The 27,987-nt window shown below is 29.3% G+C and overlaps 3 protein-coding genes across 7 annotated transcripts; 2 read left to right on the top strand and 1 right to left on the bottom strand.

The window, feature by feature from the left end:
- Nucleotides 1-1,833: 1,833 nt before the first annotated feature.
- LOC132944122 (RUS family member 1) lies at nt 1,834-5,509 on the top strand. The gene is made up of 9 exons (XM_061013301.1): nt 1,834-2,240; nt 2,582-2,739; nt 2,935-3,095; nt 3,284-3,482; nt 3,658-3,776; nt 3,899-4,098; nt 4,520-4,803; nt 4,878-4,995; nt 5,055-5,509. Exons 1-9 carry the CDS (start codon nt 2,162-2,164, stop codon nt 5,108-5,110), a joined length of 1,374 nt encoding a protein of 457 aa, XP_060869284.1. The 5' UTR covers nt 1,834-2,161; the 3' UTR covers nt 5,111-5,509.
- LOC132944124 (RWD domain-containing protein 4) lies at nt 4,664-7,169 on the bottom strand. 4 transcript variants are annotated; one of them, XM_061013306.1, is made up of 6 exons: nt 6,998-7,169; nt 6,812-6,928; nt 6,031-6,140; nt 5,497-5,662; nt 5,258-5,422; nt 4,664-4,801 (listed from the first exon to the last, which is right to left on the bottom strand). In XM_061013306.1, the coding sequence occupies exons 2-6, from the start codon at nt 6,920-6,922 to the stop codon at nt 4,787-4,789; spliced, it is 567 nt and encodes a 188-aa protein (XP_060869289.1). In that variant the 5' UTR covers nt 6,923-6,928; nt 6,998-7,169; the 3' UTR covers nt 4,664-4,786. The 4 variants fall into 4 exon arrangements, with proteins under 4 accessions (XP_060869289.1, XP_060869287.1, XP_060869288.1 ...); XM_061013304.1 differs by lacking the exon at nt 4,664-4,801 and having other exon boundaries at nt 5,164-5,422; nt 6,988-7,169; XM_061013305.1 differs by lacking the exon at nt 4,664-4,801 and having other exon boundaries at nt 5,164-5,422; nt 6,994-7,169.
- Nucleotides 7,170-7,175: 6 nt separating this feature from the next.
- On the top strand, nt 7,176-26,030 carry LOC132944121 (zinc finger protein OZF-like). Of its 2 annotated transcripts, none has more exons than XM_061013299.1 (5): nt 7,176-7,622; nt 7,777-7,912; nt 10,631-10,711; nt 12,110-12,325; nt 23,116-26,030. In XM_061013299.1, exons 3-5 carry the CDS (start codon nt 10,665-10,667, stop codon nt 24,359-24,361), a joined length of 1,509 nt encoding a protein of 502 aa, XP_060869282.1. In that variant the 5' UTR covers nt 7,176-7,622; nt 7,777-7,912; nt 10,631-10,664; the 3' UTR covers nt 24,362-26,030. The 2 variants fall into 2 exon arrangements, with proteins under 2 accessions (XP_060869282.1, XP_060869283.1); XM_061013300.1 differs by having other exon boundaries at nt 7,764-7,912.
- The last annotated feature ends 1,957 nt before the right edge of the window (nt 26,031-27,987 follow it).

The following is a 27,987-nucleotide window of genomic DNA, read 5'->3' as shown; positions in this document are numbered from 1 at the left end:
GTCATTGTACGCATTTTCTATGTCTACAGGGATTTCATAAATTATTATAATATGATATATTATTATCAACGACTAAAGCCTAAAAATTAGAAAGTACATACGTGATACGTGTGTCACCTCAGATTACTCATTATAAATTATAATCAATATCGCACCGATAACTTCGGTAGGCGCTAGAAATTTAAAAGTAATTTTTATACAGAGGTATTACGTACATTTTGATATTTTTGTTAGTAAATATGTTACCGTAGGGTCATCCCCAAGAACTCCTCTCTACCTGAACCTAACCTCTTTTGCATGAACTTATAACTATGGTAACACTTATTTTTATTATTTACTGGATAGCACATTAACACCTATTCTTGGTGGGTGTTATACATTTATAATTATAACTTTATAGTTTACGACGTAGGTAAGTACCTAGTAGTGTATTATTGACTTTTGCATACATTTTAAATTATTATTTTATATGAACATAAATATTAAAAAGTGGGTGACGCTTTGCAGTACATTAAGTGTCTAGAGCCACTGTAACTGCAATGAATGTGTATTTGTGTTAAATTTGAATTCAATAATAAAAACCATTAAACACGAAAAACGGTTCTGAGCGAAGACGGCCTATAATATTGCTAAGTATATTTGTTGATATTATTGTGATTAAGAAGACCGATGTATTTGTTGTCTCCGTTTTAAACACCATACCTATCAAATTTTCGTTCACTATAGTAGTGTAGTTTCATTAGTGTGCTGTTAGTTTTTGTATTAGCAAATACTATAGATTAGATTTACTAATCTATAGTACCTATTTGATATTAGAGTGAATTGATAAATTATCAAACTTTTAGGTAAGAATATTATCTGTACTTAAGCATCGGTGATTTTTTTATATTTTCATTTTCAAGCTGCAGGATATGGGAATGTGAAATATCAAAAATTAAAAATGCTCATATCTTGCTTGAAAATGAAAATATTAAATAAAAAGCTTATAAATTAAGCTCAGATAATATTCTTACTTAAAAGTTTGATAATTGGTCAATTTACTCTAATATCAAAACTAACAGCACACTATTGAAACCAATGAACGAAAATGTGCCATATCGTAGGTACGTGTGTTAGACGGAGACAACAAATGCATGGGGGTAGCCCTCCTCCTTAAGTAATTTATTTTACTATTATAATAGGCATTAGTACAACCACAGAACAATACACGTCACAACAGTAGGTTAAATTAATTTTTGCCAAAAAGATGACATTTGAAAATGTCATTGTGTATAAAAAATATAATATTTGAAGTACATACTCTAAGAGTTTCATATACTGCCACGAATAATATTTTTAAATTACGACAAAATGAATAAAACCGATGCTCAGTATTCTTGGTTTTAATATTTAATTTCGTTCAAATTTAAACTTAAAATAAAATAACTGCATTTATATATTTTTTAGATTTGTAGTTTAAAGCTTGAACTATTTATGAGAATCCTTGTTTTGAATTTTCAATCCTTAGCTATAAAAATTGAACATTTTATAATTTTTTAAATAAAAAAAAATGTTAAATGTTCGATATTTTGTCAACATTTTAAATTTAAACATTTATAAAAAAAATCGTGCCTATGGATCTTTTAAATTTGTCAACTGCTATTTTAACTACTTATGAGGAACTCAGGTCTCAGAAACCTCGTAAGTTGTAAACAATTATTGTGGATTCACGCTCAACTTTATTTTTATTTCCACAACCTATGATCACAAGATTATATGAAATTTCATATATTATTCTGTGCTATGATGTTTTTGTTTTTGTCATGTCGTGAGTCGTGATAACAGTATTATATTATCAGTCACTGTGTTAGTGTGTTGACGTTGTTTCAAGATTCGTAGCTCGAGCGGACCGTCGAACTGTGACGTTCGGCTAAATCGACGTTCGTGTCATGGAATAATTCGCCTCTTGCCAGTCGCCGCTAATCGCTATTGAAATACAACTTTTCTGGGGCTTTCGTGTTGCTGCTTGGTGCTTACGAAAAAAATCAGTACCTATTATAGATCGACTATGCTCATAATTTATTCAGCCAAAGTTCGGCTGTCGAACTCACTTCTCTAAACACCGTTTCGTCGTATTATTCTCTTAGAACGTGAACCTTCAACGGCTTCAAATTCTAAAAGTATGCCGAAAAATCGCGATGAAATACTTCTGAGCGAAGAATACGGACCGGAAGAGTGCAATGTCATATACAAAAGACATGGTAATTGAAAACAACTTACTTATCATGAGCGTTTGATTAATAAGCACTAATATGTTTTGTTTTTTTTTTCAAAATATGGTTTAATGCAGTTGAGAACGAAATTTCCCCTAATGTTGTCTAAAAATTAAAATTAAAATTTTATTTAATAACTTAAGATTTATATAACTTGTCATTGATATAACAATAAGTTTTACTGGACATAACCAATGATATTATGTCCATAATAGTACGTCATACAATTACATTTTGTAAACTTTAGAAAATATAATCTACTGCCTTTTTAATTGAACGCTCATATTATGTTCAGTATTTGCAGCTGCCGTAACTGATTTCTTTTTTAGACCAACGGCAATTGATATTGGAATCAGAAAGACGAAAACAATCCACTGGCTTCACTCGTAGCTCAGTTAATATACTAAAAGAAGTATTTTTGCCCAGAGGATTTCCAAATAGTGTGAGCAAGGACTATACAGAATATCAAATTTGGGATACGATACAGGTGACATATTATTACCATCTTTATAATAATGCATTGTAGATATCGATTAACATATTATGTTGAAAATTTGAAATACTTATCTATTAAATTATTAAAAAATAAACTATTGACCCATATAATCGAATAGAAATTTAGTTTTTATTAGTATACAAATTATTACTTTAGTAGATTAACTGTAACTAAATTTGTTTTTAGGCGTTTTGTAGTACAATATCAAACATATTAGCTACGAATGCTATTCTGAAAGGTGTCGGTGTAGGTGATGCTCAAGCTACAGCTCTTGCTGCATCCATTACTTATATACTTAAAGATGGTGCTGGTATGGTCGGGCGCATTACTTTTGCGTGGTGTAAAGGGTATATTTCCATGTTAATTAAAATGTAGATTAATTGCACCGATTCCAAGTTTTTTTTTTTAATATATAGATATTTACTAATAATTTATTAGTCTAATTGTTTTTATTTAAATAATATATTTAAACACATAATATGTAAGTTATTTGTAAAAAAACATTTATTTGATTAGTAAAATTCATTGATTTCAGTTCTGAATTGGATACACAATGTAAAAAGTGGAGACTTCGGGCTGATGCACTTAATGATTTGGCAATTTTCTTTGAATTACTTTTAAGCATACCATGGATTAGACAGTTTTCATTAATAATCCTATCATTTTCAAGCTGCGCTAAGTCCATAGTAAGTGTTGCTGGAGGAGCCACACGTGCAGCATTAACACAGCACCAGGTATTTATTTATTGAAATATTACCTATATTATATTTACTATTTTTTATCAACATTTTGTTTAATATTTAAAGGTTACCTTTAAAAATATAAATTATTTATTACATTTGCGTTTTAAGCATGTACAATGTACATTGTACATATTTACCTGTATAATATATTTTTTACTTTAAATAGGCTATTCGTGATAACATGGGAGATGTTTCAGCAAAAGACGGTAGTCAAGAAACTTGTATTAATCTAATTGCATTTCTTATTGGATTAATTATGTTACCAATTGTTGAAAACCGTATTTTGTAAGTATAAAGATACATTAACAATTATTATTTTTTGGTTACTGTGGAAACCTTCTATACAACACTCTTTTATTTTTTAAATTATAAAATCTTAATGTTAATCATTATAACATATTTTCTAGATTGATATGGATGATATACTTAGTTGTAACTTTTTTGCATTTGTTTGCCAATTACAAAGCAGTCAAAAGCTTAAATATCAATGTTTTCAATAGTGCACGTTATGATTTGACTCTTAAATATTATTTGTCTAATGATACACAAAACCATGATGTACAAAAACCTGACTATATTAATAAACGAGAAGCTTGTTTTTTAGAAGGTAAATTGTATTTATAGTGCTATTAACTTAACATAATAAATTGTTAATTGCTATAATATGTTCACACAAAATCAATATAATACAATATCACTAAGATTAGTAACAGATTTATAGTAAAACATTTCTTGTTTTTAGTTTAAATCAGGGATCTTCAACCTTTTAAGGGTAGCGACCAGCAGGTCTCCTATTATATTAAAAACTCGCGCAGGCTGTATTCATAATAAAAAAATACATGCTATGCTTAAAATGTGTTCACAGGCTCAAATAAAGACAAGGCAGGTTGAAGACCCCTTTTCTAGACATTGTTTACAGATATCAATTTAATTAATTTAATGAATAATACTATTATGTAGATTTTTCTTAAATAACTAAAAGTAATAATTTAAAGTTGATCAGTTAAAAATTCTTTTTTAATTTTTAGATGAAAAGCTGTGTTCTTTTAAAATACAATTGGGAACATCTGTCCATGAATTGTTGTATACAAACACATTAACTACATGGGATATAATAGATCACATTGAACTGTATAAAGATTATCTTTATATATTAATTGTGGATACACATAAGGACATCATACGTGTAGTGTTAGATAAAAATATTAATACTGAAAATATTTTAAAAGCATACTTTCATGCTAACATATTAGGTCATTTAATTTGTCCCAAGAATAAATTTTCATTGATAAAACTCAATTCTCTTCGTTCTGTAAGTATTAAATAGAATAGTTACATTAGTGTATAGTAACATAATACATAAGATATTTTAAAAATTGTACATAGATGAAATATACATCCACCAACACTCAATTTTGTTGCACACATTCGGAGTATGTTCAACTATCATGCGAGTTTGTTAACAAAAACTTTGATAAGTTTCTCCTGCATGCTAAAATGTCAGGTATTTACATATTATTATTTTATCAATAACTCACAAGTAACATTTTAATATTGTGTTAGATTGGAGCTGTACAAGTCATCACCTAGTAGTTGATGAATGGAGGGCTTCTTGGTGACAGGATTTAATGGATTAATTATAAACATTTGGATAAAAAAATATTAAGCAATGTTAATATTGTAAATGAAAATATATTTTTCACAAAAACAAAAAATTCAAATTCATATCACAGTGTTATTAAACTTAATTACGTAGATATTTCTACCTTGGATGATCCCGTTTGTGATAAATGTTTAACAACATCTATCCAATCATATCCTCGTGGTTTTTCTCCTTTGGAATCTAAACGATCCCATTGTTTTCTCTTTTGAGCTTTGCTCATAATTTCTTTCTTTGTTGTCTTTTTTGTAGATTCATCATCATCTATTGACTAAAAAGTATAAATTGTAATGCTAATTATAATGTATTTTATTAATGATAAAAATAATATACTAAAATACATACAAGTTTAGTTATACTTTCAGTAACTTCTTTATCTGGTTGATTAGCTACGAGTTCCTCAGCAAAATCTTTAAGAAATTCAAAAAGAGTGAATGTCATAGATTCTCCCAAATAATGATCAGCCTCTTTTGAAATTTTATCTTTAATAATTTCTTTAACTGAACTTACTCTAAAATGTTTATTTTATATTAATATTTTTATAAATTCATTGTATTATGAAATAATATTCGGTATGGTGAGGAGTGAAGTAACTAAAAGTTAGTTTTAAAACTGAAGTTAGGTTAGGACGTGTATGTGTTATTAAAAAATGTATTAATATTTAAGTTCATCTTTCAATAAAACTATAAAATATAAACCAACAATTTTAGACAAAAAATAAATTAATTGATACATTTACATTAAAGTCAAAATTAAAATGATTTTAATGTATTGTTTATAAATGATTTGAAACTAGACAGCTAAGCTTGACATTACATTACATCATCCAAACCACACATTATATTACACATGTATATTTCATAATAAATTTATCCATACATGTGTTTATTGTAGAACATATCTAAATTTATTTTAGGTGCTTCATTTGGATAATTGTTGTGCCATTCAACCTCCAATAGAAAGGATTTATTGTCACTATCTTCTCCATACTATTAAAAAAAAATTAGGTTATTATAAATCAAATGATAGTAAACTAATAATGACATGTACTATTTGGTACAAAAATTGTATTTGTCATTAAAGGTTATATAAAGCCTTCCAAGCAAAAAACCTGAGCGAGTACTGACAATTACTAGTAAGAACTAATATTTATAAGTGAAGTGAATACAGATTCAAATACATTTTAAAGACTATGTTTGATTTTTTAATGTATAACCAATAAAAATCATTTGAATGACATTACAAAAATATTAAACTTGCATAAATTATGAAACATTTTAAAACAAAATCAATTCCAAAATTCCAATTTTTTCCCTAAAATTAAAAATGAGTGTTCATTCAAATATTTTATCATATTAAATCATTTGGTCTATAACTACTTTTTTAAAAATAAAACTATGAGACAAAGTCAACAAAAATCTTTTGTACAAATATTTCATTAAATAGTAAATACCTAACATACAAAATTCTACCCACTAACTTGATTTTTAATCATTTTTTTTTTTTGGAATATGGGTTTCATGTTTAAGAAGGTGTGTACCTACATCAGAATATATATGTCCAAAATATCAAACTAAAAATTGAATAGGAGATCACACCCAATAAAAACATTTTCAATTTTAAAAAGAATTAGGAATACCTTGGTTCAGTACTTTCTTACCTTGTATTGATAAACAGTAGGAGAAACTTGCTTAAAAGCTTCATCACCATCATAAATGGAAATCAAGGCTTCTCTTTCCTCTTCTTGAAGCACTGAACAGTCTTCGCTCATACTGATCTAATTTCAAAAAAAGTACTATACAATTTATCATAATATTTAATAAGTACTATAATTACTTGTACCTACAATGATTTATAAAAAGTAATACTAAATGTGACTAAATAATATAAGTGCGTGTGATTGTATAATTTAAGAACATCATTATTTAACGTATTAAAATGAAGAAATAATTTATTAAACTTAATTGAGGAACAAAATATTCATTCATCGACACGACAACGTAGAAAATATTAAATTTTTTTGGAAATTTGGAAAGTTCTATTATTCAAAGATAACGTTATCGCTGGTTATCAAAAATCAACGTTATCATTTATACCCCTGTCCCATAGAACATAGGAAAAAAAATGTGTTGGTGTTTTCTTTTTAGAAAAAATATGATATATTAGGATTTTTCGGATTACCACGTTTGACAGAACTGGTGCCGCCACTCCAACTTCCCTTGTCAAACAATCTTACTGTTTATATCATGAACTAACTATCTTAGTCCATGCTGTCTATTGTTATTTGTCGTCCCTTTACACCATGACAAATCTTAACCTAACCCAATTAATTTGTCATGCTTGATGCTTTACACCACAGAACTGAAAAATTAAGAACACCACGCATCTTTGTTTGCACGAAGCCGGAACTCCGCCACGACCCATGACATCTAAGATCTAACCATTCTAACACCAAATATTTTACTAACGTCGTAAGTTTACTGATTTTAAATTTTTAAGTAGGTATTTGACTTAAACTAAACCTCGTTATATCGTGCATTCGTGCTACTACCTATGAGGCTATAACTGACTAAACTAAACAAATGGCAATAAATAATTGAAATAATATTTAGTTTGTTTTTTTAGTTCCTATTGTTTGCTGTTCTTACCAAAAGTTGGCACTTAGCATTCAGCACTAAGTACTAAATAATACTAACCCAAATTGCCAAAACAGCAAAATCATTTATAGTAATACAGTGTCAGTGTGAATTATCAGTAACTAGTAAGTACTTTGTAACTTCTAATAAATCTACCTACCTATGTCTTCAACAGTTTATAATATTTTATATATGAGGACGTTCCACTTGCATGTGTCTCTCCGTCTTACAAATGTACAACATAGCTAAAACTGTTTAGCGTGGGAAAAAACCGAGAACGCTACTGTCATAACTAAAGGCGCATATACACGGTGACAGTAAACCTTGACGGTCGCTGTCATGACACTATAATAGTAGTTTCACACTATCTAGCCGAGCTAGATAGTTGACAGTACTACCGCTGCATGTCAGCAGCTATCATATACTCTCACAGTGTAAATGCGCCTTTAGAACCGAAATTTTCACCACATACAGAGAAAAAAATTGGCTGTGCAATATCGTTTTTATTTTTTGGTTATTGGAACTTAAAAAAAAAAGTTACTATAGTAATAGGTAAGAACTTTTTTCGAATAAGTGACATCAAAAAAATAAAAACTATATTGCACAGCCAAAGTTCTCCTTTATATGAAAATTTAGTTATGACTTGCCTTCTCGGTTCTTTCCTGTCTCAAAACGTTTTTGCTATGCCGTACTTGTGTAAGATGGAAACAACATATTATGCGGGTGCGACGTCCTCTTAAGAAAATACAAGGTTTAATACCTACCAAATTCAATGTACCTATTATATTATGTAGGCATAAAAAACTTATTTACACATAAGTTTGGTATAATTAATTATTATCCATTTTAAGACTATTATGGTTATACCTCGAGTTGTACGTAGTCTCACATAACTAATCACTAGGGTTCAGGACTAGTAGCACTAAAAATTATCGAAATATGTAGTCAAAATATGCTTAAACATATGCAGCAATAAATTTAAATTTATATTATTTTTAATAATACAATTTTGGAAATAAAAAACTGAAATAAGTATTCACATAAACATAATAAAAATAATTTATACCTCGATTTATTCACTGGTTTACTTGGATTTACTAATTTAAATAAAATATATTGATTAATATGATGAACATTATTGCATGTTTTGGGTATTTTTAAACTATTGTGAAATAATTTATTTTGAGAAATATTTTTGATTGTTTTACAAATAGAAATAGTCCCAAACCCTATTCGTAATCATCTATTGCACTAAATACTTAGGCCATCAAGTGTGACCCTTTGCTCCAATTTATCTTATTAATTTATTACTTCTTACTTGTCTCTATCACTTCATCAATTATTTGTATATAATACAGTGTGTCCCAGAAGTCCCGTATTACCCTTAGTATCCCGTATCACCCTAAGTATCCTTAAAATCAATATAAATTAAATGCAGTTTATAGTTACAGTAATAAGTATGGAAATTCTGATTGAATAGCATAATTTTCAATTTTTTTTTCAAAAACTCAAAAATTTTCAAAAATAATTTTAGGCAAATAAGGTTTTTAAATTTTCAAGATAACTATTTTGTTGATCGTATTTTTTAAAACAGTTGAAAAAAAAAATATTAATGAAAATCGCCCAAGTTAGAGCTAAATAATATTTTGAATTTCTAAGAATAATAGTTTTGTTACCTATGCATACGGCATTAGAAAAATACGATTTTACAGACTTCTATACTACACTAGATAAGGAACCCCTATACAATTTACATTGTTACAAGTGAAGCTCAGCTGTGGACGGCCGCCATATTGTCGGTTGGCAAAACATTTCATTTATTATATAAAATGTATTAGGAATGATATTTTTTTTAATGGTCAAATAAAATAGTTAATGTAAAATGTTTTATATAAAATATTTTTTTTTTTAAACAATATGTTTAGAAATAATAAAATACAATACAAAATAAATCATAATATCATCTTATTTGTCATATTATGAAATACCATACAATTGCCAACCGACCTTGAAGCTTCAATTCATGGCCGGAGTTCTGTGTACGATTCGCATGCTTTAATCAGAAATTGGAACGCTGATATTTTATAAATTCAAAATAATAATTAGTTTTAACTTGAGCGATTTTCATTAAATTTAAATATTTTTTTTTAACTGTTTTAAAAAATACAATCAACAAAATGGCCAGCTTGGAAACTTAAAAAACTTAATTGCCTATAAAAAATTTTTGATAATTTTTGAAGAAAAAAAAATGGAATATTATACTATTTAATCAAAATTTCCATACTTTTTACTGTAAAAATAACTGCATTTCAATATATTGATTTTCCACGGAGATACTAAATGTGATACGGGACTTCTGGGACATATTGTATACTGATGAACACTTAAATTTTATTAATTTGTTATTATAATTATTATACAAACTATTATTGAGTTTAATTTAGGTTATATTTACCTCAAATTGTTATTGCTAGTTAGCGTCTATTCCAAAATTAATTAACTACAACACCATACTTTATCAGAACAACATACTATTCCTATCTCTATATTATATTATAAAACATTTATATATTTTTGTGTTTCCCATTGATTAATATTAATATTAATCAAATATATACTATGGTGAAATTTGGTATTACAACTAAATAATAATTACAATTTTTTTTATAATTTTTAATTTTGATTAATTTTAATTGCCAGTTATGAGTTGAAAACAGTGGTGATGAGGTTGCACATGCTTACCAAAAAAGATATTTTACTTCCAAACATACAGACTACAATCCACACTCCCCCACGACCAATTTGTATTAAAAAGTATATCATTTAATGGTTTATGTTCACAGGAATCAAAAAGTACTAAGAAGGACATACTTCATTATGAAACAATCAAGAATATCTATTAATGATTCTGCAATAAATTCCAAGTAAGAAAATATACTATTAAATACTGAAACATTACACAAATTAACCTACATTTCAAAATTAGGTGTTTTATAATTTATGTAATTTATTAATACATTGGGTACTTTTCTGTTATCTTGACTACCTCGCCGATGCCACGACTACCGTCAGTTTGCTCGATTACCTGTTGCTGACAGTTGTATTTCTGTCGTTGTATTTATTAATTTTAAAATAATTATGGATCTTTGGAGTTAACTAAACAGTGAAAAAGATGCGCTTGAATTTTTTCAAGAGAAAGGTTTACTTCCAAGACACCGTAAATAAAAAAACGGTCATAAAAAAAATTATACATCAGCAAAAGTTAAATTTTTTTAAATAAAAATTGGAGGACCAGGAAAAATTGTTGAAATCGACAAGAGTTAAAAAGAAAGAACAATGCTGGAAGGATATATTACCACAACAGTGGATATTTGGAGACATTTGTCGCAAAACAAAGGAGATATTTATAATTCAAGTTCCTAATCGTACAATGGAAACCCTTTCAACTGCAATAAAACAATATATAAAGATAGGTACAACCACATATTCAGACGGTTGGCTTGGATATGATACACACAAACTAACCAGAGCCGGATACACGCATTGTAGTCAATCATATTCATAACTTTGTTGACCCAGTTACTGGGGTCCATACTTAGCTTATTTAATGTGTTTGGGGCTCTGCTGACTGAAGAAATAAAAATAATTCGGGAACCAGACACCATTATTTGGAGTCCTATCTGGCGGAGTTTATCTGGAGACAAAACATCGAAGGAGAACCATTCAAGAACATTTTGTATATTAAGTAGTAATTTATCGAATTCAACAACACCTTAAAGCACTAAGCAGTCACCCACCTACCACCTACAAAAGTTATGGCGTATTTACCCCAGTAGCCATACGTGTTCGGCACCACTGATCTATGCCTAGGCTAACGCACCGAATCGCACGTCTCCGCTCAGAATCGTTGAATTCAAATATAACATATCCATTACAATGACATACTCGACAACTACTATGCAGCAAAGCGGTACCTGCTTGTTCACCTTTTTATTTTTATATCTTGATAATTTTATGAGTATTTTTAATTTGACATTTTGTGATCATTTTGATGATTTTATATTCTATATTATAACTCCATTATTGTGATAATTTATGTGATAACTGATAATAAACGTTATACTAATATACATTATTATATAAATGAAAATTCAAGTGTATTATGTATTAAAATAGAGAATTATCGGGATAGTACTATATTATGTGAGATAACAGAATTGAGTAGTAGTAGGGATAACAGAAAAGTACCATACATTGTATCTGATTTAAACAGTAATTGCCTACTGAATAATAAATAATACATTTTTTACAATTTCTTTTAGATGTGATGATCAAGTAATTAATAGAGTTATTAAACGGGAAACTATTGATGACATGGATTATAATAATGATGATCAAGTATTTAATAGAGTTATTAAACAGGAAATCATTGATGAAAGAGACCATAATAATGATGATCAAGTATTTAATAGAGTTATTAAACGGGAAACTATTGATGACACGGACTATAATAATGATGATAAATTATTACCAAAAAGGTAAGAATTGTATTTAATTTATAGCGTTATAAGAAATTGAATGATGCTACTTACTAATATGTTTAATATATGAGTTACCAAAAAAATAATAAAAATAGAAGTCATCCAATTATAAAACCCCATTAGTACTACTAACAAAGATTAATAATTACTTAGGTTAAATTTGGGTTAGTACCTAAATAGTTTAAGAGATCACAGTACCATTTTTCCTTTCTACATAAAACTGTGGTGTCTAGTAGGTAGTGGAAAATTTGTAAAAAAATTGACTTATTCGGTTAGATGTTACTTAAAAAAAAATTAACTATTTATGTAACTTAACTTGTGGTGACCAGTTAAGCAGCATTAGCTGTTATGGAGCGCTGAAGTTGTTGCCAAATGCCAGTAACTAGTCAAAATATCTCTCTAACAAAAATGTCTGAAATATAACGAAATATCTTTTATACTGATTATTATCAATCTATTACATACCATTCAGGTGTAAGCTCAGAGTTTGTGTATTTTTTCATTTTTGAAAAAACAAAAAAAAAAGCAATTTTTGTTTTGAACAGTTTATTTTAAATAATTTAATATGTAATTTACTTATATGCCAATATGCTGTGCAAAAGTATATGTTTCACTGTTTATTTATTACTTATTTTAAATCTTAAAAGTATTTGAAATGTATTTTAAATATTTTCTGAATGAATGTTTTATGTTTACATAATATTATGAATATATTAACTATTAAGTAGAAACATTTTAAATTTGGTAATTTGTTCAATACAATTAAAAAAAAAAATAAAATGAAGGATGGTACCTAATTTAATACCCTATCATTTTTTCTAAAGGATATCTATGTTTATTTATTATTAATAATAAACCAAAAAAACACAATATTCACTTGGATTTACTGTTTTAAACATACGTTTTATTCGTTTTAAATATAACAGCCTTAGGTGTTTCACTCACCTGCCTAAGATTAAGTGATCAAAAATATTACTGTAGTTAAATAATATACTGCAGGATATACCTCCCCGATAGAGGAAAGGAAATGTTAGTATTTGTATGGATATTCATTTTTCTATTATTTATTCTTCAAGAAGATAATGGGCCCCACTGAACATATTCGTGTGGGGGCCCATGAGTTCACAATTTTAAATATAAATTCATTAAATAGTTTTATAAATTAAATAATTAAAATTTGTAATATACTTTTCTCAGATAACTATAATATTAATATAAGTAAATATATATTTTCTTCTCTTTGTTTGTATAATATAATAATATATAATATAGTATTATGTAAAAAATTGTGTAGGTAAATAATACAATATAATATGGTAATATCAGTCGGGCTTTGGCAGCCAAAGCGATAACATGTGCGCAGTTCCGTAATGTGTTACGTATCTTATCAGTTTACTTTTAATTGCCATGGCTAATGTAGTTTCTCCTATCGTTATAATTAACAAAAACACCATTCGCAAATCAAAAATGAATGCCACTCCAACAAAAAGAGCCCTCTCATCGTCATCACCAAACTCTCCGGTCCACGAGGGCGAAAAGAGCAAAATTTTTGTTTCCCAAAACCGTTTTGAAGTCTTAAGAACGGTAGACGAAGAACTAGATTTCGCCGACCCCCTGTCTCACCATCTAGCGTAACGTTGCCATATCAGAATAACCTCAAACTTCCTAACATCGTCCTTAAAAATGTAAGTGACTTTACTACTCTCAATAAGGATCTTATCCGTTTGGTGGGCCCAGAGATCTTCACCTGCAAAGCTAAAAAATCCAGTTTAATTTTACGGACAAATACACGAGCACAGTATGTAGCCATTAAGTCTTATCTGATCTATGCTGTCTATGATTTTCACTGTTATCAACCCCGTGCTCTTCAACCGTTCCATGTTGTATTACGTCACCTCCACCACTCTATCGCCACCGAGGACATCATTAATAGCCTAAGAGACCTTGGACATAATGTTATCAGCATTTCAAATATACTCAACCGTACAAACAAGTCGCCACTTCCGTTATTCAATATTTCCCTAGCCCGCAACAGCAATAACAACGACATTTTCAAAATAACCAAATTGTTTAACTCAATTGTGAAATTCGAGCATCCAATAAGGCCACTTGGTCCTCCTCAATGTCACTCTTGTCAAATGTATGGACATACACACAATTATTGCCACCAACATCCGCGTTGTGTGAAATGTGGGTTAAGCCACCTCACCGTAGATTACACTAAAACACGGGAAGAACCCGTTAAATGCGCCAATTGTGACGGTAACCACACTGCCAACTACAAAGGTTGTCAAATTTTTAAAAATTTACTAAAGCGCACCATTTACAAGGTCGCTTACAAAGATGACAAAGTTGAAAAAACACCCCAGCCCACCATCTGCTGTACCTGTTGCACCACAAATCTTCAACGTCCCCAGTTACAACTCAAATCAAAAACCGATATCTTATGCCAAAGCCACAGCCAACCCTTCATCAATCAATCAACCTCTCCACATCATCAACAAATTTATAGAAGATTTAAAATGTATTTTAAACCCTCTTTTATTGGCTCTTACTTCCCTAATTAACAAACTTTCACTTCCCATTTCCTCCACTCCATTTCACCCCAAGTTAGAGGGTATCCACACTGGTGGGCCTCCCTCCTCACGTTATTCATATTTTATTTATCATAGCCCATACTCTTATTGTGCCTTATTCTGTACAGATTGTGTATTTTATTAATAATAAAAAAGAAAAAAAAATATGGTAATATAAAACCAAAAATAAACAATAATTACTAAAGTCGTACAACGAATATAATAAATAATGCAGTAAACCTATACGTTCGTTATGAGTCCTCTATATTTTGTTCTTGTAATAGTCAAAGCGTAATTTTTTTTTTTAAGAATCTTTAAAGAGTTGCTGTGTTTATTTTCTAATGGTAGTATATTGTAAATTTTAGGACCAATATATAAGTATATGGCTTATGTTAATTTTTTGTGCATAGTTCGTTCTTTGATATTAGATTTTTGTCTAGTATTATGTCCGTGTTCCGTTTTAAAAGTAAGGTTATTTGCAGGGCTTCTAAACTTTTTAATAACGTTATATTTGACAAAATACGTTTGAAATTTGTAAACGTATTTATAACAGAAATTGAAAATCAAAAATAATTAAATACCGCAAAACAAAACATAATGATTAACAAAATATATTTTATATCATTAAACAAAACAAAATGTAATTTGTAGAATATCATTAAACAAAAATAATGCAAAACATAATTTATAGAATATCATTGAACAAAAAATAACGCAAAACAAAATATTTTAAAATCTATTTATTTAAAAGGTTTATTTCATGCAAACAATCTAAGAATTGATTATATTATATTCCGAATCTGGGCCATTACCTACCCTCATTAGTTATTATTTTTAAATTTAATAGGTATTAACACTATTTTAAATAACGATAAACGCAAAACATGGATAACGTTTTATTTCTGTTTAATCTTAAGTATTTTATTTTGTATTTTTTTTTAATGGTTCTATAGTTGTATCATACGTACCTTCCCATATAGAAATACCATAACTAAAAATTAATGCTTGATACACTACTCTAATTGTCTTAAGTTTTCTTAATTTATTTGTTACACATTTTATGTGGTCATTCCATTTAAGATTATGACACATTTCTATACCTAAATATTAACTAATTTTACAAAGGTTTGGCATGTTAATATATTTTGATTTAAACAGTCATTCTCATTTCTCATGTATACATAGATTTGTTTTATTTGGTTGATTTGAATTAACTATATAGTGTGGTAATATGTAAGTTTTTTCTAAGTCTAGGAATAAATTATTTTCACAAAGCCATTTTTGTATTTTACTCGTGTCAGATTGAACACTAGCAAATACTTCTTCCTATGATTGGCCTTCAACAAAAAGTACTCTATCATCTGTGTAGCAAACTAGTTTTCCGTATGTATTCAAGTAATTAATTTGGTTTATATATATGTTTATTAAACAGTGTAGGCAATAGGGTTGTCCCTTGAGGTTACACCACATATTATTGAAGTTTCCTCGCTTAATTCATCATTGTTTATTCAAACGTATTGTTTTATATTTTTAAATATGAACATGATAAATTCTGAACCATTCTATTGATACCAAGTGTATTAACATTTCGTAGTATTTTATGATCTATAGTACCAAAGGCTTTTGCTAGATCCAATTAAACAGTTGCACATTTTTTTTTTTTTTCGAAAGAATTAAAAATATAGCTTGATACTGTTGCAATTGCTTGTTCAGTACTTTTACCCGGTCTAAAACTGAATTGGGTACATGATAGAAGATTATTACTTTGGTAATGGACTAATGCTTTTTTAGGTAATAATTTTTTCAAAAGATTTATCAGTATTGGATATTTGTGAGGGTGGGCTATAATTTTCAATGTTAGATTTGTCACCTTTTTTGTGTATTGGTGTTATTACTAGAATAGTAGATGTTGCTATAGCTAAATTAAAAATACATTTTTACTGAAATTCCATCTAATCCTGGAGAAGAATCATCTTTTAAAGCCAATAATTGATTTTATAATTAATTACACTAAATTTATTAAATGACATGTCTGTAGTATTTGAGTTTAGTTGTTCAGTAAATGTACATTCTACGTTATGTATATTTTGTCTTGTAAGTTTTATTTAGTTGTACATGTTTTGTGCTGCATTTTTAAAGTACTCATCAGAATAATTCAATATTTCTTTTGATTTATCTGCGGAGTGCGGTTTTTCATCAAATTTGTTATTAATAGTTTAAATAAAGGAATTTGTTTTATAACTGTTTGTTTATAAATGGTTATTTGATTTAAACTGTTGAAGCTATCAACTTATTTTTATAAAAATGCATTAAGATGACTGAATGTCTTTGCCGTGTTTATGTATTGTTTTTATCTGGTAAGATTAAATATTGTCTAGTTAAATACAATTTAAATAAGATTTTTAAAAAATATGTCATATATATTAATTGTTGATTAAGCTGATTTTTAGCGTTAATATAATACTTCTCTATAAACTACATAAGCTGTAATTTCTGTTGGTACTAAAATAACTTAACTTGTGGGCGTACTGACTCTGGAGCATGCCACATACAATTGGCCATGTGAAAAAACAATATTCTCTTATATCGATCCCTGCAAATTTCAAGGTTTTCCCTTGTGATTTATTTATTGTCATAGCAAAAGATACTTTTACGGGAAACTGCATTCTCTTGAATTGGAAAGGATAATCTGATGGTATCATTGGTATGCAAGGAATAAGTGATTCACCTTTTGCAGATCCAGTCATAATAATAGCTTCTATCAAATTCTTTTGTAGACCAAAAATCTGTAGACGTGTTCCACAATTTTGGTGGACTAAGATTTCTTAGAAGCATTATAGGACAACCCATTTTTAATATTAATAAATGTAGTGGAAATCCAGGAGGGTTCAGCGAATTGAGAAATTCAACTGGATAATTAACTGCATCATCTACTTCCAGTACTGAATTCACTGATCTGTATTCCATATTTTTTGCTTTGAAAGCATCCAATAATATTTTGCGTATGTCTCCTGTTGTATCATTTTTGATGTCAAGATGGTCCTCTCACATAACCAGTCCATTGATTTATCTTTGATGTTTTCGATGCCTAGATATATTTTGTCTGCGAGTTCTTTTATAGATTTTACAACAGTACCTAATCCAGTCGGCAAAGTAATTTTTTCTTCATATTCCGGATATTTTCCATCTCCTATTTTTAAGAGTAACTCTAAAAATCTGCTTAGCCCTGTCTCATTTTAAATGTACTCTCATATTTATGGTCAAAGAAACTTTTTCTATTTGATGCCACAAATATGAAGACTTATGCATGCTGCAATTTCATTAGCTCGAGTTCCTCTTGGTACGACTGATGGAGTTTGTCAAAAATATCCAGCTAGTCAGTACCGTGACTCCTCCCACCAATAAATTCAAATTTTTTTTAAGATCCTTCAGACAGTTGTTTAAAGCTTTAAATCCTTTCTTAGGATACATTGGACTTTCATCCCAAACTATGAGCTTGCATTTTTTCATAATTTTCGCCACATCTGATTGCTTATTAATATGCACGTTGGGGTTTCGATGGTGTTCAAATTGAGAGGTAACATGAATGTAGAATGAGCAGTTTTTCCTCCATGTAAAAGCGTAGCAGCAATTCCTGATGATGCAGTAGGGTGGTCCTTAAAACTGAACTTTGAAAATGTGTTATACAACCTATAGATTGGTCTTAATACTTATAAAAACGATGTATAAAAAGTTTGAGGAGAATTGGACAATATTAACCTGTGCCACAAAAGGGTTGAAGTTGCATACCCCTATTTTTTAGAGAACAGCATAGTTTTCTAGAATTTTCAAAAACAGTATAAGAACATAATTTGTATCCCATATCAGCTTCTTACTTTAGCCTAAAGTAGATTGATTAAGTGGGTTTTACCAGATCTACCAGGAGCATCCAAAAATATACATTTTCCTAAATTTAATTTGATTCTATTTAATATTTGTTTGTAAACAAACCACTCTTCCTCGGTCAATGAGTGTTAATTTTGCAAAACAATCTCGTGTAAAGCAATTAAATCATAGCTTGTTTCTTTTAAATATTCTCTATTTTCTAACGGTCTACCAGATCTTGTAGGAGTTAGCAAACCATATTCTTTAAGCTCATTCCATCTAGATTCAAAACAAAATCTTCTTTTCATACCAAATATTTATTATAAAGTTCATCGTCTGTTATACTATTTTCTATGTGTTGCCTATAGTTTTGTCGCCAAAAATCGTACTTATTCCAAAGCTTTGAAGCATCTGAGGGATTACAAAATATTAATATTACACCCGAATAGTTCTCGCATTTTATTAGGTTAACGACATACTGCTGCTTCTTTTAAAGCTAAATTCCACTGATTGTCATCTTCTAATAATCCAAGAGCTCTACATGATGTTGCTTGAAATGTCGGATATTCGGTGTTGTTTACAGTCTTCAAAAATGAATACGAGTTGGATCTTATACGTGATGAAGAAGACTGAGATGGTAACATTTAACATTCTTTGGGTGGATAGTACAAACTCTACCCAAGCCGTATCTTTCTTAACTCCTGGCCAACCCGCAACATTCTGGCCATATTTACATCTAACAAATTTCTTATTTATCCACACATAATACGAAGCAACTTGTGGGTAAACCAATATTCTTGCAAAATCATCGGTTTGACATATCAGAAAAAAAAGCCTGAAGAGTAGTTGTAAGTGAGTTTTCTATTCTTTCTGTGACATCTGCTGTAAAGTAGACACCCTGTCAATTTTCTAGGTGAACATCAAGATGAGTAATAGCTGGATACCTAATCGTGTATATGAAAACCTAAAATTTTCCAAGCTGCTTCGGAACTACTGATATACCTGCCACTTTCATATATTTTTATTTCATCTGTATTGTCTGTCAGCTTTTCCTAAAGCAAACGCTGCGTGATCGTTACCTTTTGTGACATATTTGCATACATATTTTATTGACTTTATTGAACTGGTTATTTCAACATTTATATGAGTAATAAAAGTATGCAACAAAACTGGGTTATATAATTTATATGCAACAACACACCTATTATCCAAGTCTATTAACTTAATACTCACTTTGAAACCTCCATCATTTGTAGATCGCCATCTATATTTCTGCTTCAACATCTTGTCTTCCAACGGCATCTTTTAAATTAATATATTTATCTGCTCTTAGCTTTTTTTTATGGTTTCTGATGAAATTTAATTTTTTACAGTCCATTTGTTCGTACATATCTACTAAATATTGGTTGAACAATGGTTCATAACGAAGCAAATGATTATCTAGTTTTTTTCTAACCATAATTCTGTATGAATAAAAATCAGAAGCAGATACAGTTTTATCCTTAAGAGGACATTTTTTATTTGCATCGTTCTGAGTTTTACTCTGTGAAACATATATCGAGTATCCATCTTCTCTGTAACAAAACATTAGATGGTATTTAAGTGCGTTGTAAGATCTGTGTAATTCACTCATCCGTTTTAGTCGATTATCGTAGCTTTGAATGATAATATCTCTTTTTAAATTGCTGCACAACTATTACTAAAGCTACTTCATTAGCCGTTGCTGCATTGTAACAGCCTTCGCGTCCATTAGCAGGTTTTCTATCTGCATTAATCACCACCTTAAAATTAGTAGAATGTTGACTTGCATTCTCTACTGTGGTTTTAAATTCTCGAATATACTTATTTTCGATTGCAGCATATTTTGTAGCTGTTTGACTAATGCTCGTTTAACTTCTGGATAAAAAGAACATCTAAGTTGAACTTCTTTTTCATCTTCGCCAACAAAATATATTTGTAAAACTGTTGGGTTTTCCAGAGTGTTTTTAATCAAACTGCCATACAAATGGTAGACTTGGCCAATTGTTTAGCTGCTATTATTGTCATTTGAAAACAACCATTATATTTCCTTGTACGATTAATGAAGTAATCGTGATCAGGGTGGTCACCCTCGAGTAAACTGCGTAACGGTTCTGGTGGCTGTAGCAAGGTATCGAGTTTTGTTCTACTTATATTGCAGCAAATGCCAGATTTACAATTTTGGTTCTTAGTGTCAATGTAATTTTTATAATCAATTGTGGGATCATATGCAAGACCAGTTAATTTAATAATTTACGATTTGCGCAATTGATTTCCAGACCAAAAAATTTTTTTAGCTTCCATGACTTGGTTGTACATCTGTACATCTAGCATGGCAACGCTTCTTCCTTTTCTTAATTAAATTGTTTGTGATACTAATATTATTAGAAATAGACAAATCGCTCTGTAGTAACAATTACATTTTCTGTAACATTAAGAATATTATAAATAGATAAATAAACAGCTAAATGCTCACTATTAACATTTCCAGTTAGACGCAATCTTTTTACTGGAAATGAATCTACACCAAATTTAGCATAAAGATTATTATTATAATAAATTTTAAATACATATGGGAAAATATTGCCAGCTGCAAACAATTTGCAGTAACCACCGTAGACAGTAGAATTGCTCATATGATGAACAATATCCTTGGCAGTGGAAAAGTTGTCACCAGATGAATTGTAAGACATAATAATAGGGGTCAATTATCAGAGACATACGCAACCATTGTATTTCGGATCTCCTAGCATCTTTCTTCAGTGTTAAACAAATGAAAGGAAATTGAACGGAAAAGGCAGGCACCATCACCGATAATTATTGGTGCAACTATTTGAGATGTCATCATTCAATTCACAGTAATTTCTTTCAATAGATGACATTTATTATAAATGAAAGTGGAAATAACTGAACAAATAATAATATCCTATGCCCATATTATATTGAGAATGACAACCTCTAATCAATAATAATAATAATTGTCGTATACGCCGATCACAGATGTACACAAATAAATAAACAAATTAATTATAATAAGCACTTTATTAAAACTTTGACGTCCAGTGGCGATCGAGTTACACAATCGCCACTCACTTGACCCTCTTTTTGTTGTCTTAAAGTAGTCGAAAACTACTCGACCGATTGTCTAAATTTTTTTTTTTATTGAAAGGTTATATAATCACGGAGAAGGTTCCTGAAAAAGCATTTGTCTAAGTTAATTAACATTTGATTTATCTATTAATTAAAATTAACGTGTAAATTGTACACCTATATATATATATACACGTTTGTTTAATTTATCACCATAGTAACAAATAAAAAATAATAATATTATAAAGACTACGCTAACCGCCCAGAATCGTTTTTCGTATACAATGGTTTATCCTTGCATTCAAATATAACACATGCATTACAACTACTGTACAGCTAGTACAGCTCATCGGTACTAACTTGTCCACCTTATGAAGTAAAACTTCTTGGTGTGGGTGGAAAAAAAACGTAACAAAAATTGAAACGACACGTTTGTTTATTTATGGCACAAATATTGATTAACTTTAACAAATGCTTTTGCAACAGAAACCTTCTCCGTGATAAAATCTTTCATTAAAAAAAAAAAATTAAGACAATCGGTCGATTAGTTTCCGAGAACATATTAGCATCAAAGGTGTCGTTTCATTTATCGTTAGAATTTTTTTTTGCAACCACACCCCTTGAAAGAAGTTTTACTTCAATAATTATTAGTTTTCGGGCAACAAAGTGCACGAGATCATTTGGTAGAGAGATAATATATATTAGACCTCTGGGCAGAAGATTAGCTAATTTAAAGAGGAAGAGGACCAGCCCCGGAGCATGCTCAAACAGAGATTTTGATATTTCCAATGGAACTTTTTGCTTATAAATGGTTGCCATGGGTTTTGAAGCTATTTTAATAATAATTATTGGTTGGTGGGCAACAAAGTGCACAGGATCAGCTAGTTTTTGTATATTTTGTTCAGGTAAATGTAATGTTTACCATATTTTAATAGGTTTTCTAATAATTTATAAGTCGTAACCCTAAAATAATAGTTTAATAACTTACATTTATGCACACTATGACCTGTAAGTGCCTTTCAATATCTATGGTAATATGCGTAATAATTAATTAAACTAATTACAATAAAAAAGATTTTTGAAGAATCAGTTAAAAAGATATTTTGTTTAAAGACATTTTTGTTATGAGGTATTATGACATGGTCCCTGCCTGTTTAAAAATGAAATAAAATAATTCTCAATTAATGTTTAAATAAATAAAAATCAATAAAATTTAAATAATTTTATTTTTATTTTTAGAATTATATGTCAATTTGAAGAAGAAATTAACAAAACTGAAACCAAAATAAAAATGGAAAAAGATTTCATCGAGTGCTGTGAATTTGAAGGAACTGTTTTTAACAAAAGTCTCTCCTCGAAATTCATTACTCATATGAATACAGACATGAGAACTGACTCAAGTGAAAAGCCTTTAACACTTGGTGAGTGTACTAAACCAGTTCCAGATAAATATCAAGTCCATAAGAAATCTCATACTGAGCATGAACATCTTAAACGAAATATCTATGATAAATTATTAACCTCAAAAGTGACGATTCAAAACAGTAAAAGAGAAAAGCCATTTATTTGTGACATTTGTAATAATTCATATCATACAAAATCAAATATAATAAACCATATGAGATCACATACTAGGGAAAAGCCCTATAAATGTGATATCTGTGATAATGAATTTTCTCTTAAAGATAGTTTACGCCAGCATACAAAGACACATACTGCAGAAAAACCATATAAGTGTAATACATGTGATAAAAGGTTTTCTCAATTAGGAAATGTAAAAAAACATATGCGATTACATACGGGAAAAATGCCATATAAATGTGAAATATGTAAACAAACGTTTTCTCGTGCAGACACTTTACAAATTCATACTAGGACGCATACGGGAGATAAGCCATATACATGTGATACATGTAAAAGAGCGTTCTCTACTAGAACAAGTTTAATAAATCATATTAAGGCACATGCCGGTGAAAAGCCATACAAATGTGGTATATGTGATAAAAAATATTCTTCAGCATCATGTTTATCAATGCACAGAAAGATACACAATGGGGATAAGAGGTATAAATGTAATATCTGTGATCAAAAGTTTATTCAATTAGAACATTTAAGAAACCATATGAGAACACATACAGGAGAACAGCCATATAAATGTAATATATGTAAACGAGCGTTTTCTCATTTAGCAAATTTAAATGTCCATATTAAACTACATTCCGTGAATAAGCCATGTTTTAAATGTGAAATATGTGATAAGGGGTTCTCTAATATATCAAATTTAAAAAAGCATTCTAGGACACATACTGGAGAAAAACGGTATAAATGTGTTAACTGTCATAAAATGTTCTCTCAATCAGGAAATTTAAAAAGCCATATGAGATCACATACTGGTGAAAAACCGCATAAATGTGATGTATGTAAACGAGGGTTTTCTCGTTCAGAACATTTAAAAAACCATATGAGAACACATACCGTAAAATAGCCATTTAAATGTCTGTGATAATGTAATTGTTATGTTACACGCCACTGCATTCAAGGATACATATTATACTGACGTATAGCCATATAAATGTAATCTACAAGACAACATTTTAGAGTATGGTTTACTATAAAATAAGTGTCTTAATAAAAAAATTGCCATTATTTGTATTTTTTATACTAGGTAATAATTGTTCATATTTTGAGAGAGAAAGGGAAAACAGACACTATAATATTTCTATAAAATATTAAAGTAAATATTTTGGCCAATCCTTTGTTATAGAGGCGCTTTAAGGACTAATTTCTGCAAACATTTCCCAATTTTTTTTTTCAGCTTGTTCATTATAGTAGGGCTTCAGCCTTCCTAAATTCCAAAACGTTATTGCTCTTAAGGGCATTGTTACTCTCTGCCATAATGCCACGTCAGTATAAAAATAATGTTCGTCTTTTAAAAGTAGTGCTAAAAAAAAAACATAAATTGGTCATTTTTAGAATTAGTTTAAGTCTTTCATTTGTTCCTGTAAATATAATTTTATATCACTTGTAACTGTCTATGTAAAATTGTATTTGAAAAACTGTATACATTTTTATTGTTAATGTATTACTATATCTCCAAATAAAGGTTTGCTAAAAAAAAAAAAAGATAATTATGTTAATCATATTAGTTTTTTGTTTTATGTAAAAGTGAAAACCTCAGTATTGTCGAATAAATGAAGACATTAATTTACAAATACTTATGTTTTTTACGTCTATAATTCTATAACATTAAATAACTTTGACAAGCAATGGTTATCACACTATTAATACTGAAATAAACTTTTTGAATTTATTTAACATGCTTATTGAATTGTACATGCTTATTGAATTGTATTTAAATATTTTATAATGTAATTACTTATTTATTATTATCATGTTAAAATAGTCAAAAATTAATGTTACTAATTATCCATAGATGTAGATAGCCTTATAGGCTAGGAATGTCTTATTATACCTAGTAATTAAAATAAAAAAAAAAAATTACTTTTATTTTGTATAAATATAATAATTAATAATGTACAATTTTTTACAAAAACGATACTTTATAATAAACAACAATTATTGATTTATGAAGAAATACAATTTCTAAGAAGATTTATTATATTAAAAGTATTCATTTCAATCTGTCGTTACCCACATAATCTGTATGTAATATATATAGTAAAGAGTATTAATTTTTATTAAATAAAAACGATGGTCGACTAACATGTGAAAATAATGTGACTACCTCATTAACGGTGTGTAACAGACTAACATTGATTTGATACCAGTTCAACAGGTTGTTACGGATCTCCCTGGAGGTCCGTGCACAAATAAAAACAACGAACACTTTCGAACTAATTACTACTCTCTATATTTAACTTGAAAAGAAAAACTTACAATGCACTTAATGAATTATTTAATGTTTTATAAAAAATGGTCTGACAAATATAATGTTCTGGTGCGAATCACAATGTTCCGTCTACTGCTCTGAAATGCCACTGGCACGGCTTGCTATACGAGCCGTGCCTGTAGCCAGCGCTTGCCTGGAATTGCTGTCGCAGCAATTCCAGACAGTCGCCGTCGTACAATATTATATTATACACTATTATATATATATACTAACTAATATAGCCAGGGGTTCTTAACAAGGTTAATAGTAATAATAATAATGGCTAGATAACAATTAATATATATAATATATAGATGGCGGTGTAGGATTTATTTCTTAATCCTAACATTAAGTGTAGTAAACAAAGACATTAATACAGAAGTTATTGACTTGCGGTCGACGCCATTTGCCCAGTCGGCGTCTACGTATACTATTATTGGTTCTGCACTGTTGTGGAAAAGTAAGTCCAAATTGATAGTTCCTTTAATGTACCTCAAAACACTCTTCAAGTGGTTCCAGTGGGTGTCAGTAGGATTTTCTTGGAAATGATCAGGTAGTTGACTGCATAACAAAGGTCAGGTCGTGACATCATCGCCAAATAACTGAGACATCCTATAAGTTCACGGTATGGATGCGCTGTCTTCTCCTCTTTGGTATCCTCGAGTCTTAGACGGGGTTCCATGGGTGTTTTAGAGGGCTTACAATTTTCCATACCAAATCTTTGTAGTACACTATATTATATGAATATTAGTATTTTTAGGCGACCAAATATTAAATACACAATTACTCTAAGTCAGTAAGACAGTCCTCCGATTTTATAGATATAATAATAAAAGTTAACGAGCAAAAAAAAATATAATTAATATTGTATGCATTAAATAGATTATTGTAATTTTTACTACGTAGGTGCCTCCAACCTATATCAGTTGACATCCAATTAATGTATTAAAATTTAAACGAGTTGATGATTAAAATTCAATTTTCAAAACTGAAATTGATAAAAAAAAAAAAAACAAACAAATCTTTGAAGCACTCAAGTCTAACCAACTAAAATATAATGACATTATTGATTTGCTGATATAAAAAGTAGGAAGGTTAATTTAAAATACATTTTATATTGTTTTACTATATTGACCTATTTTATCAATTTAAGTTTGAGTATGTAATTTCTAAATTATTGGTAATAAATTACATGGTAATATAATATGTTTTAAGTCTATTTGCGCCTATGCCCCTGTTTAACTAAATATAATTGTAACTGACGATAATTACATTTTAGGACCAGAAAATTGTCGGGCAGCCCTGTTACTATTGTTCTATGTCGTAACACAATATATATTATGTATTATCATGAACTATCTTAGTTCATGGTATTATTTAAATGGATGGTGCATGAGTATTATAGATAATGGGAAAGATTAAGACATAAAATAAAATGTTCAGTCTGTGACAACTTGATTAAATATTTTAGAAAATTGTCGAAGTAAGTAAAATCCTCAACATACGTATGGTGTACTCGTACACCAACGATAGGTTCGTAGATTAGTAAAAAAAATGTATGCAATAAAAAGTACTAATTTATCGGTTTGAGCGGTGGAGTATAGTGTACATAGTGTATACGGTATACCTGTATAAATATAATATGAAAATAATAATATTTAGCCGCTAGCGCTGGCATACTATTATGTACTATGCAGTTGACGAATAGAAAAAAATAATATATATTAGACCTCGGAGAAAATGGAAAATTCCCAACACCAACACGTCTAATTTCCGTTCGATTTCCGGAACGCCAACACAATTGTCATTTAAATGCCGTGTATACCTATGTCGCTTGAAACAGCGCCCGGTCGTTATAGTGCGACGCGCTGTCCGTGAAATAAAGCTGGTAATTCGGCTTTCAAATTTCGTGTGAATAATATTATAATCATATCGGTATATTTTTTTAAACTTTAATATTATGTGCCAATCAGGCCATTTTTTAACGATGTGTTTTGTGCCCCATTTACACAGTAAAGTACAATGGACACCCAGTAGAGTAAGATTTTACTAACTTTGTGTCCACTAGAATATTTATTAAATTGTAGTAACTAATAAGCGGGGCTGTGAATTGCATGCACTAAAAAAGTCTTAAATATGCATGCATTTATGCACTAAAAACGAGTGAAATATGCTTTAAAATATGCACTATAAAATTTATAAATATGCAATTTGAAAAAAAA

This window comes from Metopolophium dirhodum, chromosome 5 (genome assembly GCF_019925205.1).
Source record: "Metopolophium dirhodum isolate CAU chromosome 5, ASM1992520v1, whole genome shotgun sequence".
Taxonomy (NCBI): domain Eukaryota; kingdom Metazoa; phylum Arthropoda; class Insecta; order Hemiptera; family Aphididae; genus Metopolophium; species Metopolophium dirhodum.
Note: the sequence above shows the minus strand (reverse complement) of the source record. Positions and strands in the feature narration are given on the sequence as shown.

Bases quoted from the DNA above. Each gene is read 5' to 3' on its own strand.
- LOC132944124 (XM_061013304.1), bottom strand. From the start codon at position 6,922: ATGAGCGAAGACTGTTCAGTGCTTCAAGAAGAGGAAAGAGAAGCCTTG. The intron at 6,141-6,811 runs GTAAGAAAGTAC...TTTTTTTAATAG, and splicing joins CTACTGTTTATCAATACAAG to TATGGAGAAGATAGTGACAA. The intron at 5,663-6,030 runs GTATGGATAAAT...TAAACATTTTAG, and splicing joins ATGTTCTACAATAAACACAT to AGTAAGTTCAGTTAAAGAAA.
- LOC132944122 (XM_061013301.1), top strand. From the start codon at position 2,162: ATGCCGAAAAATCGCGATGAAATACTTCTGAGCGAAGAATACGGACCG. The intron at 2,740-2,934 runs GTGACATATTAT...ATTTGTTTTTAG, and splicing joins AAATTTGGGATACGATACAG to GCGTTTTGTAGTACAATATC. The intron at 4,996-5,054 runs GTATTTACATAT...ATATTGTGTTAG, and splicing joins CCTGCATGCTAAAATGTCAG to ATTGGAGCTGTACAAGTCAT.
- LOC132944121 (XM_061013299.1), top strand. From the start codon at position 10,665: ATGAAACAATCAAGAATATCTATTAATGATTCTGCAATAAATTCCAA. The intron at 10,712-12,109 runs GTAAGAAAATAT...AATTTCTTTTAG, and splicing joins GATTCTGCAATAAATTCCAA to ATGTGATGATCAAGTAATTA. The intron at 12,326-23,115 runs GTAAGAATTGTA...TTTTATTTTTAG, and splicing joins GATAAATTATTACCAAAAAG to AATTATATGTCAATTTGAAG.